Genomic DNA, 22,891 nt, shown 5'->3' on the forward strand with positions numbered 1-22,891 from the left:
ATTTTCGTTGGGTGAATAGCGTTCCACCGCTTTACTCGACGTTATCGACGTGTCCGGTGAAAGGGGGCGTGTTTGCATTTTTCTGCCCACCTGCTGGTTCACATTGTCCTCGTGACGAGGTCGGGTCTCACAGTGCTTCTAAGTTGCGACAGACATGTTGTTGTACGAACTTTGTAATAATGGCGAGTTTTGGTACATTGGAAGATGTTCCGAATGAAAAACAGGCCAGTTGCGCCAGTCCTTTCTTGTTAACGGCATGACATTCCTGAGTGTGGATTCGATGATTTCCTCTATCGTATCGTTTTCGTAGGGCGCTTCCGATCTTCGAAAGTTCCCTAAACGTTGCTTTGCACATAGCGCATTTACTCGCATAATTGGCGCACCTTTTTTACACCAAATGCGTGGAGCAGTAGACAGGGTGCGTTAAAGTGCCACTACGGACTAAATCTCGTGTCTTCAAAATCCTACCAAAGTTATGTTACTGAAATCTTCTTGTCTCACTTTACGTTCCTGCAAAATATTTAGGCTCCAAGTGACGCAAAAGCTAGAGAATTTTTTTTAAGAGCTTTGACGTCAGGTTATGCTCGGACGGAGCGCCGGCCCTCAACTGGCAACGTTGTTGCCCTTCGAGTCTTCCGGGGAGCCCTACGTGACATCCGACCGCTCCGACCTTGGAGAAAACGCAAAGGAGGGTTAAGACATCTCTCCCATTTTCCCGTCTTTCGACCAGCCTCACGTGACTTCTCCAACACGTGACCCTCCCCGGACGCCGGCATCGTTGCTAGGAGACGAGTGCCCTCTCCAGAACATGACATCATTGCAGTTTGTGGGCTTACGATTACGTCACTCGCTCGTTACGTCATCGAAACTTGTGGAGGCTCAACAGATCTCCAAAAATCGACAGAAATGCACAGCGTTCGTAAACAGGACTGCAAATTTCGCGTATAGAATCCTTGAGGCGCCTTCTTTTCATGGACTAAATAAAATAAACGCTATTTTCTGAGTCCGGAGTGGCACTTTAAATGAGGAAAAATTTGGTAGCTTCTTTATCGTCGGAATGCGCGTTCTACGAGGATCTCATCTTTCCTTACACGTGCAAGTAGCCTCGGGAGTCCGTTCACTCTATCAGATGGTTAGATGGTATGGCCATTCTGCTTGCGAAGATAAAGCGGCCCACGGATCCCGTGAGCTGTGACGGCACGGAACTACTGGCCATTAACTAGCGCCCGCGTGGATTGAAGAACGAAAAGCACACGTCAGATATACTGCACGGACGCAGCACTCCGCCAGTATAGCTTTGTGCTGAAGCATTTGACTTCAAAATTGAAGGACCCTGGTTGAAACCCTGACATGTGCTTTTTTCTTCCTTTTTTAATGTTTCAATGCCCAGTAGTGGGTGCCATTACATAATTCCGAGTTAAGTCGCGTAAACACGCACTCTGGCATTAAATATTTGTGTCTAAGCACAAGGTGCACTGAACTACCTACCGTTACATTTCGAAGCATTCCAGTCCGCAGTCTCGGATCCATTTGCGTTAGATAAGCCTCGGGATAAAGTGCCAACATTTGGGCGTCCAAGTTAGAAGTGCGCAAATGACATGAATGCGCGTCAATTGTGCGAGTACCGTAATTTCACGCGTATAAGCCGCACCACAGATAAGCCGCAGGACGCGTTTTTAGGAACATTTTGAAAATTTTCTGGCAGATAAGCCGCGGGCAATACGAAACGACTGATTTGTGCGACAAAGGAGACCATAGAGAAGACCATAAACCTTGTGGTGATACTCCAGGGTCGGCATAGTGTACAACAAAGGAGGTCAGTTCTAGAGTTCTACCAAGATCGGATTGTGCCCTTGTTGGGCGTTTTTCGTGGATTGATGAGTCAGTGGTCTTCCAGAAGACGCGAATCAGTGTCACCACTTTCGTTAAAGCTGCTTGCATGGGGGAATGCACCAGAGATCAATCTACTCGAATGTGCACCCGTCCCTGTGAAGCACTGTTCGTGCATCGGCAGGGCAGTGCTGTTCCAGAGACAATGTCGGCCCTTTCGTTAAAACCGGCGTATGGGGAAATACCAGGGTAAAATAGTCATCACGTAAGCCGCACCGGTGGATAAACCGAAGAGCGCCCGTGAGAAAAAAAAAATCGCGCTTAAGCCGCGGCTAATACGCGTGAAATTACGGTAAATAGTTTAAGTTGTCCAAATTTCAGCTTGGCGATCCCGGGCAGGAGGGGGAAATGAGGCTTGTGCAGTGACGTCATGTTTGGTCATGTGACATTGGAAAACATATTGTTGTCTGAAGTCACAGTAGGAGGGCATCCCGTGAGTTGTTGCGGTATGCGTGCAATTACGAGAGAAAATTGTAAAAACATAGCTGCTGCCTCATTCGGCCCGAAGAAAGACACCTCTGAAGCATCCCCATGTTTTCCCATGTCACGTGGCTCCAAGGCGCGCAAAGGCTGCGCGTGACGTCACGTGCTGTTCTAACATTGCTTCACTTGCTGTTCTAACATTCAGCGCGTGATCTGTCCCATGAAAGGGCGGCGCTAAATAGGGGGCTTCCCAAGACGTATTTCTTACGCTCCGCAAGAGAAATATGACTGGAGCGGCAGAAGTCGAAACCTTCTTGCTCAAAGTCCCTACTACGTCGAAAGTGCTCCTACGAAGCGCTCCAAAATCATGTTTAAAAAATTTGCGGATTCTATAAAATTAATTCTGTACATTATGGGACCACTCTTCGCCCTGTTCCGGCGTTTTCCTGAGCTGTCGGAGCATCCCAATTAATTCTACACTCTTAAAAATTAACTTCACTGCATAGCACGCTCCTAGCCAACCAACATCACGAATGATATCGTTATCTGCACTGATTTGTTGAAAACGGGAGGCGTACACCTTTTTTGTGACACTTATGCTGTTCATAATTGTCACAAAAAAGGCGTACGCTCCCGTTTTCAATAAATCAAGGCAGGTAACGATATCATTCGAGATGTTGGTTGGCTAGGAACGTGCTAGGCGGTGAAGTTAATTTTCAAGAGTGTTGGAGTCACATTTATTAAAAGTGAAGCAACAGAAATGCACGTTATGCTTAGCACACGGTGTTTAGCAGGCGGTGTCCCGATGTTTTTTTTTTTTTTTTTCATTTGTTGTTTAGCTGTCCTTCTAGCCTGCCTGGGGACGGCGTTTTGGGGACGGCGTTACTCCGATTGGAGGATGTATTGGGCTAAACAACAGCACTTCCACGCGGCTCCCATCATCGGCAGCCAATAAAACTGCTTAACGTGTTGGCAAGCGAGTCATTCCCAATTTAAAAACTTTGTCGAAACCGAACCTCGTTTGCCCACGCTTTGTCTATCACTCTGCGTGTCAAATAAGTAGAAATTAAAAAACAACAAAAAGAAAGGCAAACACGAAAATAATGGCCCAGGGTGTAGGCGAAGTAAAAAAGATGGTTGGTTGACTGACAGCACTCTCCCTGCTTCATCCCAGTTGTCCCGCCTTGGGATTGGAGGAGAATGGTCACTTTAATCCACAGAGAAGTGAACAAAGAAGCAAGTTTTATATGGTCACTTTATACAATATTACTGTATAACGTGTGGTCAAATATGTTACGACGTTGGCATGGATGAACAGCCGAGAGCTGGTCGATATCGGCTCCCAAGGGCAGCGGCATCGGGAGAGGTCACGCGCCTCGGAGAACCAATAGAAACTATCGAGTACCCTCTCTCTTCTGATGTCATTGCTCGCAGGGTGGCAGTGCGTTCAACGGTCCGCACGTCGTTAACTGTATCATCCAAGATAATTCTTATTTGCTCATTAATCTGGCGTGCGTCGCTTAACGTACGAGCTAGTGCTCGCACGTTAGCGTCACAATAATTGGCGCTGTACAGATTGTCAGAGGTGATGACCCTCATAACGAGGACCGTAGTCCCATTAGGGAGTTTTCGGGAACCGGCGCAGTGCATACGGTCGATCGCTCGGTTGGTACTTTGGCAAGGAACCGACCGGAAACTCGCCAAAACGAGTTTTCGGGGACCGAAGAGGAACAACCGCCTCTATACATGTGGCGCCATCTCTTGTTAAGAATAGTACAAGAACATTTTTCCGATGCAATGTAAATATTCTTTCACAAAACAGTAATAAGCGTACTCCCACACGTATGTTCGACCGATAAGATATTGTACAATCTACGAAATGTTACGTTTGAACAGTACTAAGTCACCAGAGCATCCTCACATAGAACGGCATTCGAAATGGCGGCAGTAGTCTTTTCCGATATTTTCTACGGCGAGTTTCTGACCTTTAGTCTGACTAACAATGAACCAGAAATATCAACACACCGCAAGGTTTCCGAGGAATGAAACTTTGTAAGGAACCATTATGCCATCCAAGGAACACTTGGCTGCCGCCAAGTAAATGGAATCCATCACGGCGGCGCCGCCCATGTTTCAGCATCGTTGCTGAACCGGTTCTCGAAAACTCTCTCTAGACTTCTCCCTGTTTGTGAACAAATGACGTCATAGTGTTCGACAGCGCCACCAATTTGGTAGAGTTGAACTACGCTCGAAGCTAGAGGCGAACAAGGTCGCGCCCGAAAGCCACGGTCTTGAGGGGATTACGATGGTCCCTGAAAGGGAAACGACCTTCGGTCCTACTTTTCTTTCAATAGGAGGCAACGGACAAGTGCCCATTCGTGGAACGCAGCCCTCCCCTTCCGATTTGTTTCGGTTTCAGTCGGTCTACCAACGTCATTATGACGTTTCTCTGGTAGAGGTCTATTGCCCATCAGTGCTTTTAGCATAGAGCGTCGGTGGTGTGGGATTGACCCGATGGGAAACTGTGATATGCACACGACCACGGGCAACTGTAAAACCGAAACCGACAAGCCTAGCAGTTACGTCACCCTGCTGGCCCCAATTTGGTCTCCCGGTGGAATAGAGCGCTTTTTATCATTTCTTTCCCCCTCGAAAATAAGAAGGTGCAATATTTTTTTTGAGCCTACAGTGCGATTGCCCGTCTCCTCTCTCGATATTGTTATCGCCGCTGGAAAAAGAGGACATTAGGTCTGTTCACCAGGATGGAACCACACAATGTGTGGACACTGAAAGCTTTTCATAACCGAAAGCCGGAAAATTGTACCCGTGCTGATGACGTCCGCTTCGACGTCGGAATCGTGAGGCGAAGTACAGCATCTGCGGAGGGTGTAGGCGCCGAAAATTGTCTGTCTCGATCACGCGTCCCAGAGGTGTGAATTTCTCCCCAAAATGGTGCCACTCAGAGCCTTTGTGTGGCGTGCACCACAAATATTTTTACACCCTTCAGGCGTGTTTTTGTGGATAAACACCTCTAATTTATTTCCTAAACTCCACTTAAAGGTTCAGTAACAGTATTCAAGGAGGTGTTTGCAATACACCCATTGAAACGCCGTTTTAAATAGGATACACCCCTACGAAATGGTGTTTTCTGTAGAATATGCCCTTTGAAATGCAGAATGCACCATCTGGAAGGGTGTGAAACTTACACCACGAAGGTGTATGCCACGGCTCGAGACATTTCTACACCACTTTTACATTTTATTTTACACCAGAAAGGAGTAAATAATTGCTGCGTTTATACAACGGCCGAACCGTCGCGAAAAGAAGTTATTTCCATCTTTAAAAACGACTTTATTGGGGCTAAGAAGGTGCGATTCGAGGGGTCCTGCCTTTGATTCTCCAAGCGCACTGTTCGCAGCACCTTCCCTTGCCGTTCCCTCCACTCATGGGTGGAGTAGCAAGCCGTTTTCTGAGGTTAACCTCTCCTGTAGCTTCACAATCAAACAAGCACGCGGGCGCGCTGGACCACCTCCCAGCAGCTCTGAGTGCTCCGAGTGAGCGTCAAACGAGAGGACGACTGTGGCGGCATCGCTGTTGTGGGATACGTCAGAAGACAGTACGTCAGTAGAAGACAATGAGATCGTTCAACGGAGACGATTGCGTGACCGAAGCAATAAGAGGGGGACTACTTCAAGCGCACTTAGCTCTGTAGGGATTCCCGAGGGAGGAGTGAGAATACGGCGGTTAGTTCGATAAGATACACACGCGAACGTACACCAGCGTGCGTTGGAACCTTATTTCACACGGTAATAAGAGGGAACTTCGGCTTCTCTGGTTTAGTAATGGCGACAACGCGGAGTTCCACGCTCAAAGCCCTGAGAGTCAGGAACACAGAGGACAACTCAACGCGAGTTGGGTTTTGACTCTCTTGGCCCGTCACCACCAGATGGCCTGTGTCCTTGCCGTTATGTCCGCCACATTGTTTCTGTTCTAGGCACGTAATCGGAAATAATAATATAATTATCCCAGAATGTTGTTTCTCGAAATGACGTGAAAGTATAATGAAACTAATTTCTAGTTCTGAGAAGAGATGACGTCATAGTTTCTCGAGGGTCGATTTCAGTCTCCTCACGCAAGCTGCTGGCAGACTTCTAACGTGGGGCGGAGACGGGCGTCACCTACTCTTGGAGAATGCGAAACTACGGAGCTTTGCGGGTTCTTTCGAATATTTTGTGGAACGCGTAATGCCCGCTGACGGTATTTATAGTACGTAAAGGCAATAGCGTACTATATACTAGACCTCACTATTAACATTAGCTAGCAACTCATTGAGGCCGAGGAATAGGGAAAAAGACGAGGACGATGACACGGAATTCGATGACACGGTCGCTTGTTTCACATAAAAGGAAAATTCAACTAAAATATAGTACGTAGTCGTTGCCAAATGAACCGGTTTTTCTTATTGACGGTGTCCGCCTAAAATTATTGGGATTGGTGCCACACTGGACAAAATAAATTTTCGTATTGCGGATCAACCTCGCTCAAAGCCCGTCTCCGCTCTCAGGCTCACGTTGGAAGTCTGCCAGCAGCTGTGGTGAGGAGACGGAAACCGATCTCTGCGGTGCAATGTTGCCAGACGCGTTAGTAGATTGGGCACCACATGACGTCATGCTTCTCAGAGGTAGAAATTTATTTCATGATACTTTCGCGTCACTCAGAGGAACACTATTTTGGGGCGAATATAGCGTGAGACACGTGAACTGAAGGAGCGAGATCTGATCCAGAGATCTAATTCGTAGTGGTCAAGTCGGTGTAGTTTTGCTTCGTTGTAGATGAATCAGTGGGATTACGCTGGACCACTTGCCTTCTAGGCACTCCATGTTCTCCCTGTACGAAGGCCCAGTGAATTGATTATCACGTCCTTTACAAATGTCCTTGGTACCAAAAATTCGAAGCTAAACAAAGAGTAAAGGGGCTAGGAACATCCGAATATCCCTCCATTTTCTGTCTGGACGACGTTGCCACTATCTCTGTAAAACATCAGGGTAATTACTACTACTGATAGTTTCAAAGCCTTTTCATCTTTAATTATTTTTTTTTATTTTTGCTTACAAGCCTGAAGGGAATGCCCTGCATATTTTTATTTATTTTTGCCACGCGCGAAAGATAGAAAAAAGAGAGAGGGAAGAATTGTTTCCTCGGCGTCCCTGTTTTCTTTCTATTTTTTTTCTGTGACACATACTGTTTTTCGGGACTTCGCCCTTCTGTTCACGAAAGGGAAGAAGAGTGTGTGCGTGGGGCGAGAAACAAAAAAACAAATACATAGTGGCAAATAGTGGGAGTGGAGGCGGAAGCCTCTAAATGGTGCAGTTGGCTCCTGCGTAATGGCGGAAGCCTCTGGCAGCATGACCACTAAATTTGCGGCCGTATCGCCTTCGGATAGAAAAGTGTGAAATGAGAAGAGAGAGGGAGAAAAAAAAAACGAAGAAAAGGTATCTCGCGTGAAGGGTGATATACGCACAATTTTTCCGACGAGGATATGTGGTGTGATGATAACGCGCCAGAATTGCCGCAGTGTTTTTCTCGTATTTTTGCAGTGCCTGTCTGCCTGCCTGCTTTAAACGCAAGCAAGAGGGGGAAAATGGTACTTGGGGTTGTGTGGTGCTCCGGCGACAAATTGCGTTTATAAAAAAAAATTAAAAAATACTGGAATGTAATATAACCGATTTCGCGGCTCCAAGTCGTGTGTACATGTTCCGAACAGCAGTGGCGTCAAGCATAGGGATGGGGTTATGATAGATCACAGAGGTCAGGTGTGACGCCCTGACTGAAATGTCCGTTGAAACCCATGAAACGTGATCAGCGTATGTTTGCATGCTGTTTCACGACAGGGATAATCCCAGCTGTCTAATTCGTACCAGGGTCCATCGAGAAATGAAGGGGCAAACACGGGGGTTGCAAAAAATTGGGGGGGGGGGGGTGCGAATCGCTATTACAGTTAAAATTACTTCATGTGTCATTACCGACGTGTGTCTGAACCTAAAACAACTAGGTATCCCCTGCAGGTGGGGTACGGGGTCATATTTTTGGAAGGTGCGAGTCAGCCTGCTCAGGGGTGGCGGCTCGGTGCACCAAGAGGAGAGAGGAAAATGAAGGGTAAAAGATGATTGTGGTACAGGAGGAGGAGAGGGGGGCGGGAGGTGCAGTGCCTCTTGCCGTGGGATCCGTATGGTCCCACCACAGAAAACATGCTAGCATCCCTGAGGAGCCTTCATTTGGATGATCCCTGTTCCACGGTAACCGCCCACGCGAGGTGGGGGCGCGGTGGAGGGGGGTTCGGGCCGAACTCAAATAACAAAGAAGCAAACAGTATAACTGTTTTTTGTGCAAGCTTCCTTGATTGTCGGCGACGTCTCCAAAGTTGCATTAAGCACACAAAATGCTGAATGTGTGCTGCAAGGCTGCAGATGTCGGAAGCATTCGACGACTGCGTCGCTCTGTCGCAGTAGCTGGCTTCTTTGGGGGTTCTGCAACAATGTTTCACGTTGTACACACATCTCTCTATGCACAGCTCGTTAACCGTGCACAAACCGAAAGATGCGAGGCATCAATAGGCTTTACTGTTTATTGTGGACGGCCGTTTTTCACTGGAGTTCCGGTCGGTGGCGCCGCCTTCCGAGGATGCGTCGTCTGCTCTCCCTCGTCTGCGTCGACTTCTTCCTGTTCCGCCCAGGGCGCCGCTGCTTCGTTCGTTCGTCTGGGGCGGCCCGGGCCCGTGTGCGCCGGGCTCAGACGGTCGCCGATCGATAACTGGCGGAAGACCCCAATTGAATTGATCGGAAATTCCCGCCTCCTCACCAGAAAATGGCGCCTCTAGTTCGACCTAGAGGGCCTCAGCTTGTATGTTGCGACTCTTGGGCGCGACCGAGTGAAGAATACAAGAATACGTTCCTAAATTTTCCTCTCTTTGTTTGTTTGTTTGTTTTTTCTCAGACCCTGTTGTGCACACTTTGGGTATTTCCAGTGATGCATCCTCGGGATAAAATGTGCACCACGTAAGGCTCGTTGAGGCATAGAGATCACTGCGTCGTGGGCCAGGCTCGCGGGCGAGATCGTGCGTGGTAGAGTTCAATCGGCCAATATTGGCGCGCGTTATTTGTAACAACTGTGATGAAGGGGACGATTAGCGGTCAGTACGTGACCTGCGTTATGCAAGCGTTGAAATTTAAGGCACGACATATGCTCTGGAGGGATGGGTTACTCCTGTTTCTATTTGTTTTGTGCATTTTGTCACCAACTTCGGGGCGACCTACTAATATGCCCCACGCACCTAAGCTTCCCAGATATTTGGCAACGACGGATAACTTGGCAAAGAGGAGAGTGAGGATCCAGAAGACGAGTTAACGTTTCCAACATTTGACTGAGAAAAGTAAACGTAACAGGGTAGGAAGACATCAAGCAAGCTGATATACATATTTATTCTTAGGCATTGTGGCCTTCTTCGGTATCTGGGTCTTGACTGCCCTGTGAAGTGGCCACAAGTGACAATTCTCGTGCAATGTTTCTTGTCAGTCCATAACACAAATCTGCACAAATGCTTGCACACCAGTTGGAACTGGGCACCACCACGGTCACTTGCAATCTTGACTCTGCCGAGTGCACTGCCACACATCGCTGACTTGCCTTAACTTAACTCTCAGCCGAGACGGTAACCTCATGTACTTATACATTTTTCCTCCTTCTCGAGTTTTCACGTTAATGGTCTTACACTTTTTGGTGACATATTTGGTAATCAATGACAAACATTGCAATAAATAAATTGATGTCATAATCGTAGCCGTACTTGTTGATGCTTAGAATTTTGGGCACACAAAAAGTCCGTAAAATGATTCTTCGTGTAAAGAAAGTTTTTCTACAGCTGTAGTTCGACAAATGTGCAAGAATTGATTACACAATTTTGAGTGTGTAATTATTATTAGGCTGCGAGGTACCAGGCTTCCATCATAGTTAGGTAGACCTTATTTCTGGTGTACAGTGCTGGACAAAAGTTTACGGAGCACGCTCCGGCACATTTCTTCCTCACAGTGAAAGGCTAGCAGAGAATGGGACCACACAGAAATACAGACATGTGCCTAGGTAACCCAGTCACCTATTTGCGATTCCGTACAGTACCATACGCTGCTAGTGTGTCACTCTAAGGAAGGAATGCGCTGGAGCGTGTTCCGTAAACTTTTGTCCAGCACTGTACAGTGTTAACTCCCATAGGTGTATGTGATCAAGGTGTGGAGCAGGAAGTTGGTGTTTGCATGGTAAGACAGTATTCCCAAGTACAAATGGCCAGTTGCATACAAAGGCCGCAGTGGGAGTTGTAGTTGTCACGTGATCCTTTTATTGACGTATTGTTGTACCCAAAACAATTTAAAGGAGTACAGAGGGCCATCCAAAAAAATTCCAGATTAAAACATCTGATGAAAGTGTGTGTGTCATTATACCGAATAGCGCGAAAGGTTTTGATGTGTGCAATTTGTTTCCCAGAAAAAAACTCACATAAACATAGCTCCGCGCCTTCACCCTTAACTCGCCACTCCAGCTATAACGAGGATGAGGAGGTATGATGGCACGTCACCGATGACGGCATAAGGAGACTCGTTCTGGTTTGCCGGTCAGTGGGGGTCAGCGCCTTGTCCCTTTGCCACCGTAAACCTGTTTTGCCAGTTTTCCCGGAGAATTGGGGATAGGAGGAGCGGCCGAAGCATTACCGAGCAAGGAGAAAGGCTTTATCAGAACCCCGAACAGCCGAGTAGCAGACGACAGCGGAGTAGCAGACAACATTTCTGTAGGCCAATCGGCGAGCGTTCTCCTTATAGCGTCAGCGCGAGGTTCCAGGCAGATCACAGGCAGGAACTGCTCTTCACCACCGTTGCGCAGGGTCGCTTTTTGCGGCATATTTTAAATTCAATTTCTGCGATAATTATGACTCTGTGGTGTAAATTACTTCGCATGGTGCATCTTACTGGCCTACTTAACAGTTTTATAGGAAGAAAACTGGATGTTAAAAATGACTTCTGTGCTACTTCAAGGAAGCTAACAATTTAAGGAAGCTCGAGAGAAAAAGTGATGTCAGAAGACCTTATTCTTTTTGAACCCTCCCACTTGTATTTGGAACCTCTGGTGCCAAATTATTCACACCTGCTTCTCTCACTCAAATCTACTGAAGACATTTTTAAAAAAGAAAAGGCTCCCACTCTGTAGGCCTGCAACAGGTGCAGATGTCCGGCATCCTGCATTGACAGTGCAGATGTCACTGCTATTGTCTCGCTGACATCTCCAGCTGACAAGAGAGCTACGACCAATGCACAACTCTCGATGTAGCAACCGAAGTGCGATTTATATGCGAAAATCCATTGTCTTATGTTCTTTGTCATTAACACAGGACATAGAATGCAATGTACGGTCCTGCCAGGAAGCATTTTTATGCTTCACACAATGTAGCATCACACAATGTAGCATCACACAATGTAGCAATGTAGATCACACAATGTAGCATCCCGTTAGTCTTGCATTACTACCTGCCTTTGCTGGTAAGAAAGAAATGACAACGGTTTCCTGTTGATTGCACCTAATTACACCCACTTTGGGATCTGGAAGCTACTTTTTTTCTTTTCTTTTTTTATCGCTGCTGCAAGAACAGTAGCAACAAGCCATTGGGATGTTAGTGTCTGAGCTATAGTCTTTGTCGTCACTCTCTCCACACAGCAATGTTTTGGCAGCGTTTCCTTGCGGTGTTAGGATGAAAAGGTGAAGGCTCGAGGGTTTTTATTATTTTTATGTTTTGTTTATCCCGTTTCCTTCATGTTGATATACATGAGTGCACGGGTGTGCCAAAAAGTGCCGGACGTGCTCAGCAAAGGCCAGAACCCAGGGCAGCAAACCAGCAGCTATACAGATTGTATACACAAACGTTTTAGTTCAAGGTAGCACCGAACAGAGTCAACTTTTATCACAATTGTATCAGAGCTACATTTGTCATAATTGAGTTATTGTTGGTCCGAAAATGAGCTTGGAATTGATTCTGCATTACTGGATGAGTCATAAACAACACGAGGGACCCCAAGTATATTTGTGGTGCTGCGAGAGTTTGAATGCGACATTGGTGCGATGTGGTTGCCCACCTGCTTAGAGTAATTTAGTCTGAAGCGAAATACAGTCATGTCTCGATTATCCGGACACCTCGGGAGTCGTCCCTTTTCGTCCGGATAACGAATTTCCGGATAACCGGACCAGGCAAACTTCCGCGGAAGCCCGAGAAATTTGTGACACCTCTTTATAGCTAAAGAAAAGGAAACAAGGAAAAGATCGTCACTTCAAAAGTTCACGCAAAGTGAGCTGCTTCAAATTAGTTGGCACGCGTGCGACAGAAATTCGGTCATAGCCACTGCGCTCGCTGAGTCACCCTGCTGTTCAAAGAAAGGTAATGTCTTAGAAAGTTGATCCTGCACATGTCTTTGCCTTTTTGCAAATGTATTTGGTATAGGCCAGAAGACAAGCGAGGCTTTCGGACGGCCTGGACATTGATGTTCACGTGTGGATTTCTTGCGCCCATTGGATACAGGGTACCTCTTTCGCTTATCGTCTACCATCTCTGCCGTGCGCCTGCACACACCAAAAGGGAGTGACCTCCGAAGGAAGGGGAGTCAAACAGTACAGAATGCCCCGGTGATATGTGACCCTTTTCCGGAATAATGCGAACACAGTACGTGCCAGACACTGAGGATGTTCACGCTTTCCCGGATAAACGATCAGAACGACCTACATCCTAGAAGGCTGTTCTTCGTACTTGCTGTCCGGATACGGATAATGAATTCCGGATAACCGAGACAAAATCCAATGGTAGCAGGCTCGTTCCCGGTAATGAGACATGACTGTACGAGCATCGTGCAATTCTGAGAAAATTATCACTGTGTCAGTAACTCGTATTACCCTAGTCTGCTGTGGTTGCTTTCTGCTGTTACTGAGATTGTGATGAACAAAAAGATTTCATTTTTATCTGTTTTTGTGTCTTGCAGGGGATCAACCGACGGTAGCAGCAGGGGTGAAGGGCGGGGCAACGTACGGTCGTCTGGTGACACAAGACCAGCTCGCGGCCATGGCTGCTGCCGTAGAGCAGCAGCAGCTGCAGCAGCCGCCCCTGCCCTATAAGTTCAGGGACCCTGGGCAAGCGCCACTACGCAAGCTGAGCGTAGACCTCATCAAGACCTACAAGCACATCAACGAGGCAAGTTTCTGTGTTTAACCCTTTTGGTGGAGTAGTGCACATGGAATGTTTCCGGGATTCAACGCCCCTCCCCCTTTCCTAACTTGTACCTTTGGTAGTGCATTTAGGAAAGGGAAATGGGGTGAAATCCTTCTTTCCATGTAAAGTTCCTATAGAAAAATAAGGTAGAATACATATTTCCCAAAATGCATTCCCAAAATATATGCCTGGCAAAACTACTAAGTGGGCTAATACTCTCGTTAAAAAGTAATGGTTGCACACTGTGCAAAATGTTTGTCAGACTTATGGTGCAGCCAAGTCATGTCTGTCTTGGGAGTAACAACCGGGACTGGTGTACTTAAAAAGGGGAAAAAAGTGGGACTATACTTAACGTTTCGAGCGGACGCTCTTCATCAGAAAAAAAGTTATCATCATTATGTCTGACTAGTCCAACATGGACAACATGCAGACCAGGTCCGGTGTCTACGGTGGGTGGGGGTGGGGGGTGGCCACCTAAAGGGGCACCAAAAAGACACTGTTTGGGTAGCAAGAATGCTGGAAGGGGGGGAGGGGCAAATTTCCCACTTGCTCCACTGGAGGCAACAAATAGACATCCATTTATGGACATCCATCAAGATAAATTTTCAAACCAACGTGTTGTGATAATGAACCTGAAAGGGTGTACTGTAGGAGCTAATTACGGAAAACAAATTATAAGTTGATATTGAGTCTCTTCACCGACTACTATCGTGCTAGCACTACGAATTACTTAATGATGTTAGCATTTGTCTTTAATGTAATTTTTATGTTGAGAAACGAGAAGGTCATGAACTAAACACAACAGTATGAACAGCATTTTCGTGCCCATACCCATTCTCATAATCATCGTGATATGGGTGTAGGACATAGGGTGTTGGTTTCAACATTTTTTTCTACAGCGCCACCGTTGTAGGTCACTGTTGTAGGGCACAGTACCGCTATTGTGAAGCCTATGTCTATGAAAGAGGCAAGATTATTGGGACACCCTCTGTAACTTACCCCTCGGCTGCAAGTGTGTGGAGTGTAAAGTACACACGTAATAACCCCCCACCCCGTGCTCTTTAACCCAGGACAAACAAAAAGGAAATGAGAAAATGGCCCCTTTTCCCTCCGTTTTCAAGAAAAGTGCTAGTTCCAGGGCGAAATGTTGCCAGTTGTCTAACTTAGCCATTTATGTCATCCCCTACTTCATTAATCAAAGATCTCTGATATCTGATATAGGGAATTCTCAGTCCATGCATCACAGTGGGAGCCGCTTGGTGCTACATGGGGTGGGGTACATCAGCAGCATGAATGGTCTGCCTTTCGAGGTTTCAACGTGGTACTTGTCATGGTTCATTTGGCTTCCCTCTTCAGTCTTTAGAAACTTTTTGAACCCAGCTGTGCTATTACCTCTTAACGACATTAACGACATTATTATTAACGACACAGCAATTACATTGATGTAAATGCGGTGGACTTGTGAGTGTAGGGAACAAGAATGCACCGTGAATTTCTTACATATATGTAATGCAGTTTCTCTTGGATGCATTTATCGTTCTACTAAGATCGATAAATGCATCGAATAGCTCAGGCACATTGGCAGAGACACCTTCTAGGACCAGTTGCTTTCAAGCTGATACAGGACTACAGTCAACCCTCGAATTATGAACGGTTACCATATCATGAAAAATCGTTCATGAATCATGATTCAGAACGAGCAGAAGAGTGCAAAAGCACTAGAACGAGAGGAATTGTATTGTGTTGTGGGAGTACGTTTATTTCAGAAAATGAAGGTTTGAAATGGGTGAAGGGGGAGTGTCTTGTCCCAGAGGGTGCCGTACACAAAGCGAGGGAATTCATAAATCGAGGGTTCATAAATCAAAGGTTGGCTTACTTTGTAATAGCGCTCTGCACCATCATTTCTAGTGTGTCACCCTTGCTCTGGACAGACATCAGTAATCTAGAGCTTGACTTCTCGTTCCCATCCCCAAAATACTGTATTGCACCCTCGATTTGCCCAAGAGATGGATCGTACTCTGTGGTAAATAGATGAATCACCTTTCCTATTTTGCCCTTTGACAGTGAGACACGGGTTTACCCTGTGACCATGCCATGTTGACCTCTATTGATCTGTTACTGACCTGGGCGAGTGTACTTACCCCATTCATAAATCGAGGTCAAAAGGGGTGGGGCCTTCAAGGTTTGCCCCTGTAACATACGTTCACTGTTTGGAAATCGAGGGTTCATAAATCAAAGGGGAGAAAACAAGTGGAGGTGTCCTGTAAAGGGAGGCAGTGTTCACAAAGTGAGGGCATTTGTAAATTGAGGGTTCCTAAATTGAGGGTTGACTGCATAGAGTTTTGCATTTTTATACAGGGTGTCCACCGTAGCTATAGAAGTAATTTTTAAAAATTGGGGGGGGGGGGGGGGGTAATGGTAGGATCGGTTCACCGTTGTTGGCCACACAGATGTGGGCGTCGTTACGGCTTTAGCAAAAAAAAAAAAAAAAGACGGATGGAGGATGAAAGGTGGAGATGCGTAGAGGGTGCGTGAGTTCGTTGGCAAGTGCAAAGTGTTAGAGGGGTCGATTAGCAAGTCCCGCTTCCTGCAGAAAGAAGATAAGGTTTCTTGCTTTAGCGGAACGTTCGGCATAAGAACCACTGTGGTAGAGGACGTCCGCTAGCGTGCCAGAGCTGGAGAGAGGGAGATGGGCTTCACGCGCAGAATGGTACGCTCAGCAATCTCACACGTTGTGCTCGATTGTTTCAGGTTGTTGACAATGACCACCGCAGGCATCATCCCTAGAGCCAATCTGGAATAGTTGAGAGTTGGTGAACTGAGATCCAGTGCATAGCCTATAGATAGGGTTCCGGGCTTTCGGAGTTTATTTCTGGGCGTTACCGGAGGATGTTTTTCAGAGTTTATTGTTTTTTCAAAAAACTGTGTTTTTCGGAGTATATGATGTACAGCTCAGTTAATATCCGAAATTCGGAGAAAACTTGACGACGCACGCACAGTTGTGCAGCGAGAACGCGGTTCTCACATTTATTGCTTCAACACTAAAGAGAAACAAGCTTAACATTTCGTGCGACGCACACGGAGGTGTTCCGCAATTCCAAATGCGCCCTTTCCGTGTGCAGTGCTCACTGTTATGCGGCAGTACTTACATACGACATCTGCATCGTGATCGCGGGACGATGTGAACTCCTCGAAATCAAGGTACTCCTTGATGTAGTCGCAGGGCAGCTTTCGCTTGCGTTCCATATTGTCGTCAGCACTGCAACTAGTTGGCCTTTCGAAAAGAGTACTCCACATGACCTCGGTTCGATGCTTATTTTAGTGCTTAGGTCGCGTGTAGGACAAAGAAATCGGGAAACAGACTGGGGAAAAATCCGGGCGGTGGATCTTCAAGTGGTCGAGATGACCGCCGAAGAAAACGCTAGGTCACGGAAACCATTATTATGTTGCGGTGGGGCCGGTATCAGAGGCCAGAAGAAACCCAGAACACAAATAGAGGCCAAGAACAATAACCCGGTTATCAGTGAAAGCATCTGCCAAGCAAAGTTTTTCGGATTAATCAAAATTGCTTAAAATTTTAACGGAGTACCTTTTTCGGATTTTTTCGGATAAATCTGAATACCCGGAACCCTACCTATAGAGCATGACCTGTATGCCTCGATTAAGGTTTTTCATGGGAAGAAGGGGGCGATGATGACGAATGATACAATGAACCCTCGTTAATATGACCACCGTTAATCTGACATACTTGCTTTATGACAGTTTTTCTCGGGAACCATTCCGCTGGCATGTAAATCCCTCTCGTTAATATTGCAATCCGTTTATCTGACAATGACCAAGATTTTTGTCACAAGTAGGGTCAAACACAGGCATTATCTTCCTGCAATTATGACCGCATCACATGACCCTCAGAGTAGCCCCCGGGAGAGGCTATCTCGTACCTCGATCAGAGGGTGACATGTGTTAAAGTAGGGCGTCAAGGTTTGGGATATCCCCTGAAATCGCTGACCTCGGGATTATACTCTCATCGCTTTTCGAACCACCGAAGTGCTTAAAAAGGCGGGGACCAGGTCACACTGTGCTGCTGTTTTCACGTAAGGATGGTCGGAATGAAGTGGAAGAGGTCTGATTTGGCAGTCGGAATGAAGAGCGGCGTTACTCGAAGGAGGCAAGAGGAGCCCTACAGGTTGCCTTGTTATTTTTTTTAGCAGATAAAGGTCGATAACGTGTCCGCAATTGATGGTTCCATTGTCCATTTAGAAAAATTAATGACTGAAAATTGTTTGATGTAGTCATTGTTTACAGATTTTTCAGAAAATAAATCATAATTACGCCGGCTTTTGTTGTGCGTAGCAGTGTGTCCGGTCCGCGGGGGGTGCGTTTCTCGATAATATGACAATTCGCTTTATGACCAAAATCTGCGGGAACGGCTGTGGTCATATTAACGAGGGTTCACTGTATCCCGTATCCCAGTGTGGCGCGGGTCAGCAAGCTGCTGAACGGTCATTTGCCTGTCGGTCACCCCAAGGCATTCGATGTTCTCATTGGGTCAGTCTCCTATCTGTGATGATTGAAAAGTTAATTAACAAAAGTAAATTAATGCACCGACACAGAAGCTTGCCTGTGCCCTCTTAAGGTGGGCCTTTAGAGGTAGAGTACATTGCCATTGGTTAAAACTGGGAAAAAGTGATTTGTCTATTTTTAAAAATTACTTCTATAGTTACGGTGGACACTCTGTATGTCATTGAAGTTTTGTACCAGTTCTTGCTTTGGAAATTCAAAAACAAGAACTGGGTTTTCTTAGAACCTTTTCTCACAACAAAAGTGTGCAGGGACCTCTTCCATCACTCCCTCCAGATAAATGCGAGGCTTTCCAGATATGTGTCAGCTGACTGACAACACTTTCTTTGTAGCCATCTGTTGGGTTAAGCTCTTATTGTCTCATAGGTTAGTGGTTACTTTTTTATGTAATGGGTATGCTCCAGCACAGTGATCATTGTAGTGTCAACTGAGAGATGTGCAACAGGCTTCCTGGTTTGCATATGTGTTGATATAATCAAGAGCAGCGAAAGAAAATGTAGTCCCTTTGCATTCAAGCACATATTGGCAGTACTTTGTGGCTGTTAGAACATTTTTCCATGTTCTACATGTGCTTCTAATACCTTATTACTGCCGTAATACTGCCCTAAGACCAAAAGGGAGTCAAATTTCTTCTTTAAAACCTTGTATGTCTAGATATTTTAAAGACCTCCCATTCTACAATGCACTGTTAGACGCTCGTAGTTTTGGATAACAGTCCTGACCCACTTGTTGTGCTGTGCAGGTGTACTATGCAAAGAAGAAGCGACGAGCGCAGCAAATGCAAGGTGAAGATCAGAGCCACAAGAAAGAGCGCAAGCTTTACAACGAAGGCTATGATGATGACAACCACGACTACATCATCCGCAACGGGGAGAAGTTTCTCGACCGGTACGAGATTGACTCCCTCATCGGAAAGGGCTCTTTCGGACAGGTGCGTACTGTCTTTCACTTTCAGTTTGTTTTTCCTGGAGGCTTCTGTTCCTTTGCTGTGTTGTGCTATGAAAGGAAAATAAGAGAGTGCCAAAAACTACAGCTTGTTCAAGTGCTGCAGCTGCGTGCTTTAGTCACCGCAACTGGATATCATGCGTTTGTGGTTCTGTGTTCCTTCACTCTCTGCCTCTTACATTTTTACAAATCACATTGTTGTCACAATCATATTTGTTTGAAATTATGCAGTACTGTCGCATTCAGTAAAGCACTGGAAGTGTTGTCACGGTATGCGCACAATTACTGTATAAGTAGTAATTTTTGTGAATGCCATTTTTCCATAAAATTAAAAAACTCGCGAAGTAAGTGACACCTCTGAGGACTCGATGGTGCAGGATCAATGTACCACGAAATTAAGGTCCCGCGAAATACTACCCATACGTCTCTCTGTCCGAATTTGCAAATTACCGTATTTTCCGGTTTAGCGTTACACGGTGAACAAAAGTGTCACGAACGGGCACTGCTCGTTATACATCAGAGTTTTTTCCCAGGAAGTTGACTTTTAGGAGAATGTCGGGCGACTTGTATCCTTGGAATAGCCACGTGCGGGGGGTTCAATGCGGCACCTCCTAGGTGGTTATGAGGGGGTAGACCTCCGACAAATAAAAGACATTAGATAGGCTTCTTAGGTTCTGGATGGATAGCTGCTTCCCTTTACAGCGGCATTGCACCTGAATGAGGGCGACATAGAGTACGCGTGAGTCAGCTGAGGGACCCCAGGCGACTTAGGAATACTAGCGTGCCCCGGTGTTTTCCCGTGACCTCACGTTCTCTAGTTGACCACTCGGGTGGCAAACCTGTACTTTAAAATAAAGCCTTGCAAGTAAATAAACTATAAGAATAATAATAAATGACAATAATAATAATAATAAATGTTGCTTTGGTGCACGTTATACACAAAACACACCAAACTTTTTCAATTTTCGCTAATTTTAAGGGGTGCGTGTTATACACCGGTGCATGTATACACAGGAGTATACGGTATTAAGACCATGAAATTAACCACCTATACAGTGTGTTAAATAGGTTACAACATAACTAGCTATGCCATCTCTGGTTAAGGTACCGTAAAGCAACAAGCAAGCAGCTTATATGTTTGGTACCATTTAAGAGGTTATTGCTGATGAATATCTCAAAACATAGCACTCCCGGTATATGCTGCTCTAAAGAAATAATTTGTTGCCAAAACTGTGGTAAAATCTACCAGGGTGACGCCTTCTGTGAAGACGACCCTCATTTTAGAGGACAACACTGGCATTGATGTATCTGTCATTTTTGTTGTGATTTTGGTTTCCGTGTGGTGCATCGTAAACGTCGCTGCATTAGACCCAGTGTTGTGCGGATGCAATGTAGTTTCGCCGCCCTACTTGACAAGCAATGCATCGAAGTGAGTGTCTACTCGCGCTATCTTGCTCACAATTTTCAGTTTTGATTATCTAAAAGACTATGACTATGTGGCGAAAATCGAGATATTATGGTCCTGAGGGCTTCCGGTATTGAATGAATTCAGTTTATGAGATTATGCCTCAATTGCTTTGCGATACTTTTAATACCAAAAGGTTTGAAGGAGCAGAGTGAGCCACCTTCGTATATTAATAATTTTTCATTCTGGTAATTCATGCTATATCGTACGTTCTTTCTTACACAAGAACAGTGGGAGTGACTGAACTGTGACTGAGTGTGAGAGCTCTTTGATCACCACACACTCATACAAGAATGAGTGAGGATTACTTCACTCCATGACAACAAGATTGGAGCCGATGAGCTTGTTGCGTGAAACGAACTTGCTTGGCTAAAGCTGCTGGAACATATCCGGTCAGTGCCGCACGGTGTCTATAGGATGAACTATTAGGCCATACAAGAGCTTATCTTCTGTCGACATAAATACAGCATAATTGGGCTGTACCCTCCTGTTTCCCTGCTTCATTGGTTACTAAGTTATCCAGATGTTGTTATGAATTCAATTGATAAGACGCTGTTCAACAAAATATTTTGTGTGATCGCTGCAGACAGGCTGCTCGATGAATTAAATAGTGTATCGAGGGACCCTAAATGCCCTTTCCGTGCTTTAATAGATGCATCAAAGAATGCACCTGCACGTGCTAAAATATTGGAAGAAATAAAGTTCTAGAAGACATGAAACATTGTTGTATGTCTAACTTCCACTCAGTCCACCCGTTTTTACCATGTCACATGTGACGGCCTTGGAAGTGGTCATGTGTTTAAGAGATCCAAGAGGAATGGCTAAGCTTGCACTGAGAGCCCACACTGTTTTGTCACGTTAGTGGCGAGAGGATAAATGGCATTTTAGCCAGCTTGGAAACATAGTTCCTTCCTCTAATTAGTTCAGGGGTGCTGTGTCAAGGGTGTGTCACATAATTAGTCGATAAAGTGAACTGTGACTGCGTACACATTCATGTAGTTACACAAGGCAGTTGCATGTGCTATATACAAATGTAACTACATTTCCGAAAGCTACATTCCCATGAAAGATTCTATAGAACGAAGAGTTTTGCATCCCCTGGACATTCTTGGGGAGGAGTTTGACATTACTATCTCCGCTCCAGCCATAGTTGTAACCATTGCACTTGTAATGGACATGCTCCAGTTATAGCGAAGATATGTGAAAGTGCTACTCAAGCTATAAAGTATCAAGTGAAAAATTTATTCAGAGTGTGATGTACTAGCGGAATCATGTCAGGTACCTGTTAAGTTCTCAAGTTTTTGCAGTATTCACTCTGGTTATTTTTGTTTATAGATTGCACTTTAATTGTACTGTTGATCTTGTTTGCAGGTTGTAGAGAAAAGTAAAAGAGGTGGCAAAAAATAGATAGAAAGATATGCAGATGGCAGAACAGGTTTTGGTATTTTGGCACTCTGGTACCTATTAGGATGCATTGGATGCAGCACTAATTATGTGAAGAGCGGTTGATACATTTGTACGTTCTTGAACTACGAAGCAGTTTTACTAAATAATCATTTTTTGCAAGTATGTTGCACTCCTAACTTATTTTTTATTAATTTTTTCCTGGTTGTTTGCAGCTACAGCTCAACAGTTTGCTTCCTAGGCCTAGGTTTGTTTCGAGATCTAGGAACATAATGGTCTATTCGCGAGGAGTACGACCTGTAGGTGGCGCTGCAGTGTGTTCCAACCCAGGTGGAAATGGTCTGCAATCCCAAGTGGAAACCTTTGTGAAACCTTTTCCACTTGAAACAACTTTGAACCACTTTGTACGTAAGTGGTTTATAGTGGATAAGGTTTCATAAACCACTTGGGATTGCAGACCATTTCCACCAGGGAAGGGTGTGGATGGCTCGTTAGATCTGTATAGCGTTCGAAGCGGTTGTGGAAAAAGTGTCCATTCTGCGTTCCGCATGATGGAAAGCTGCTTGGAGGCTGGAACACAGAAGGTTAGACACAACAAAGCATCAAGCTGCATTAAAACATTAAATATAGAAAGATGGCAGACATCGAAAAAGCAAATCGTAGCGACGGGACATTCCTTAGTGCGATACATAGCACTTAACCCCAAATTAGCTTTCATGCCTTCCCGAAGGACAATAAATGACGAAAAGTTAGGTGTGTCAAACTCAAGATTGGGAAACAGCTCACGAAATATGCAATGATGTGTTACAAACACTTCACCAACAAAGATATCAGGACAGTAAAGGAAGATGACACAAATACAGTTCGTAGAAATTCTGAGATCATCTGGT

The 22,891-nt window shown here is 45.5% G+C and overlaps 1 protein-coding gene across 2 annotated transcripts in view; it reads left to right on the top strand.

Annotated features, from left to right (window-relative positions):
• The window catches only part of LOC135385418 (dual specificity tyrosine-phosphorylation-regulated kinase 1A-like), a 98,775-nt gene that overhangs the window by 56,623 nt on the left and 19,261 nt on the right, over window positions 1–22,891 (top strand). For both annotated transcript variants that reach the window (XM_064614723.1, XM_064614722.1), the window contains 2 exons: window positions 13,380–13,588; window positions 18,930–19,118. In XM_064614723.1, the coding sequence (XP_064470793.1) occupies window positions 13,380–13,588; window positions 18,930–19,118 (398 nt within the window). The remainder of the gene's footprint in view (window positions 1–13,379; window positions 13,589–18,929; window positions 19,119–22,891) is intronic.

The sequence above is a fragment of the Ornithodoros turicata genome, chromosome 2 (assembly GCF_037126465.1).
Source record: "Ornithodoros turicata isolate Travis chromosome 2, ASM3712646v1, whole genome shotgun sequence".
NCBI classification, from domain to species: domain Eukaryota; kingdom Metazoa; phylum Arthropoda; class Arachnida; order Ixodida; family Argasidae; genus Ornithodoros; species Ornithodoros turicata.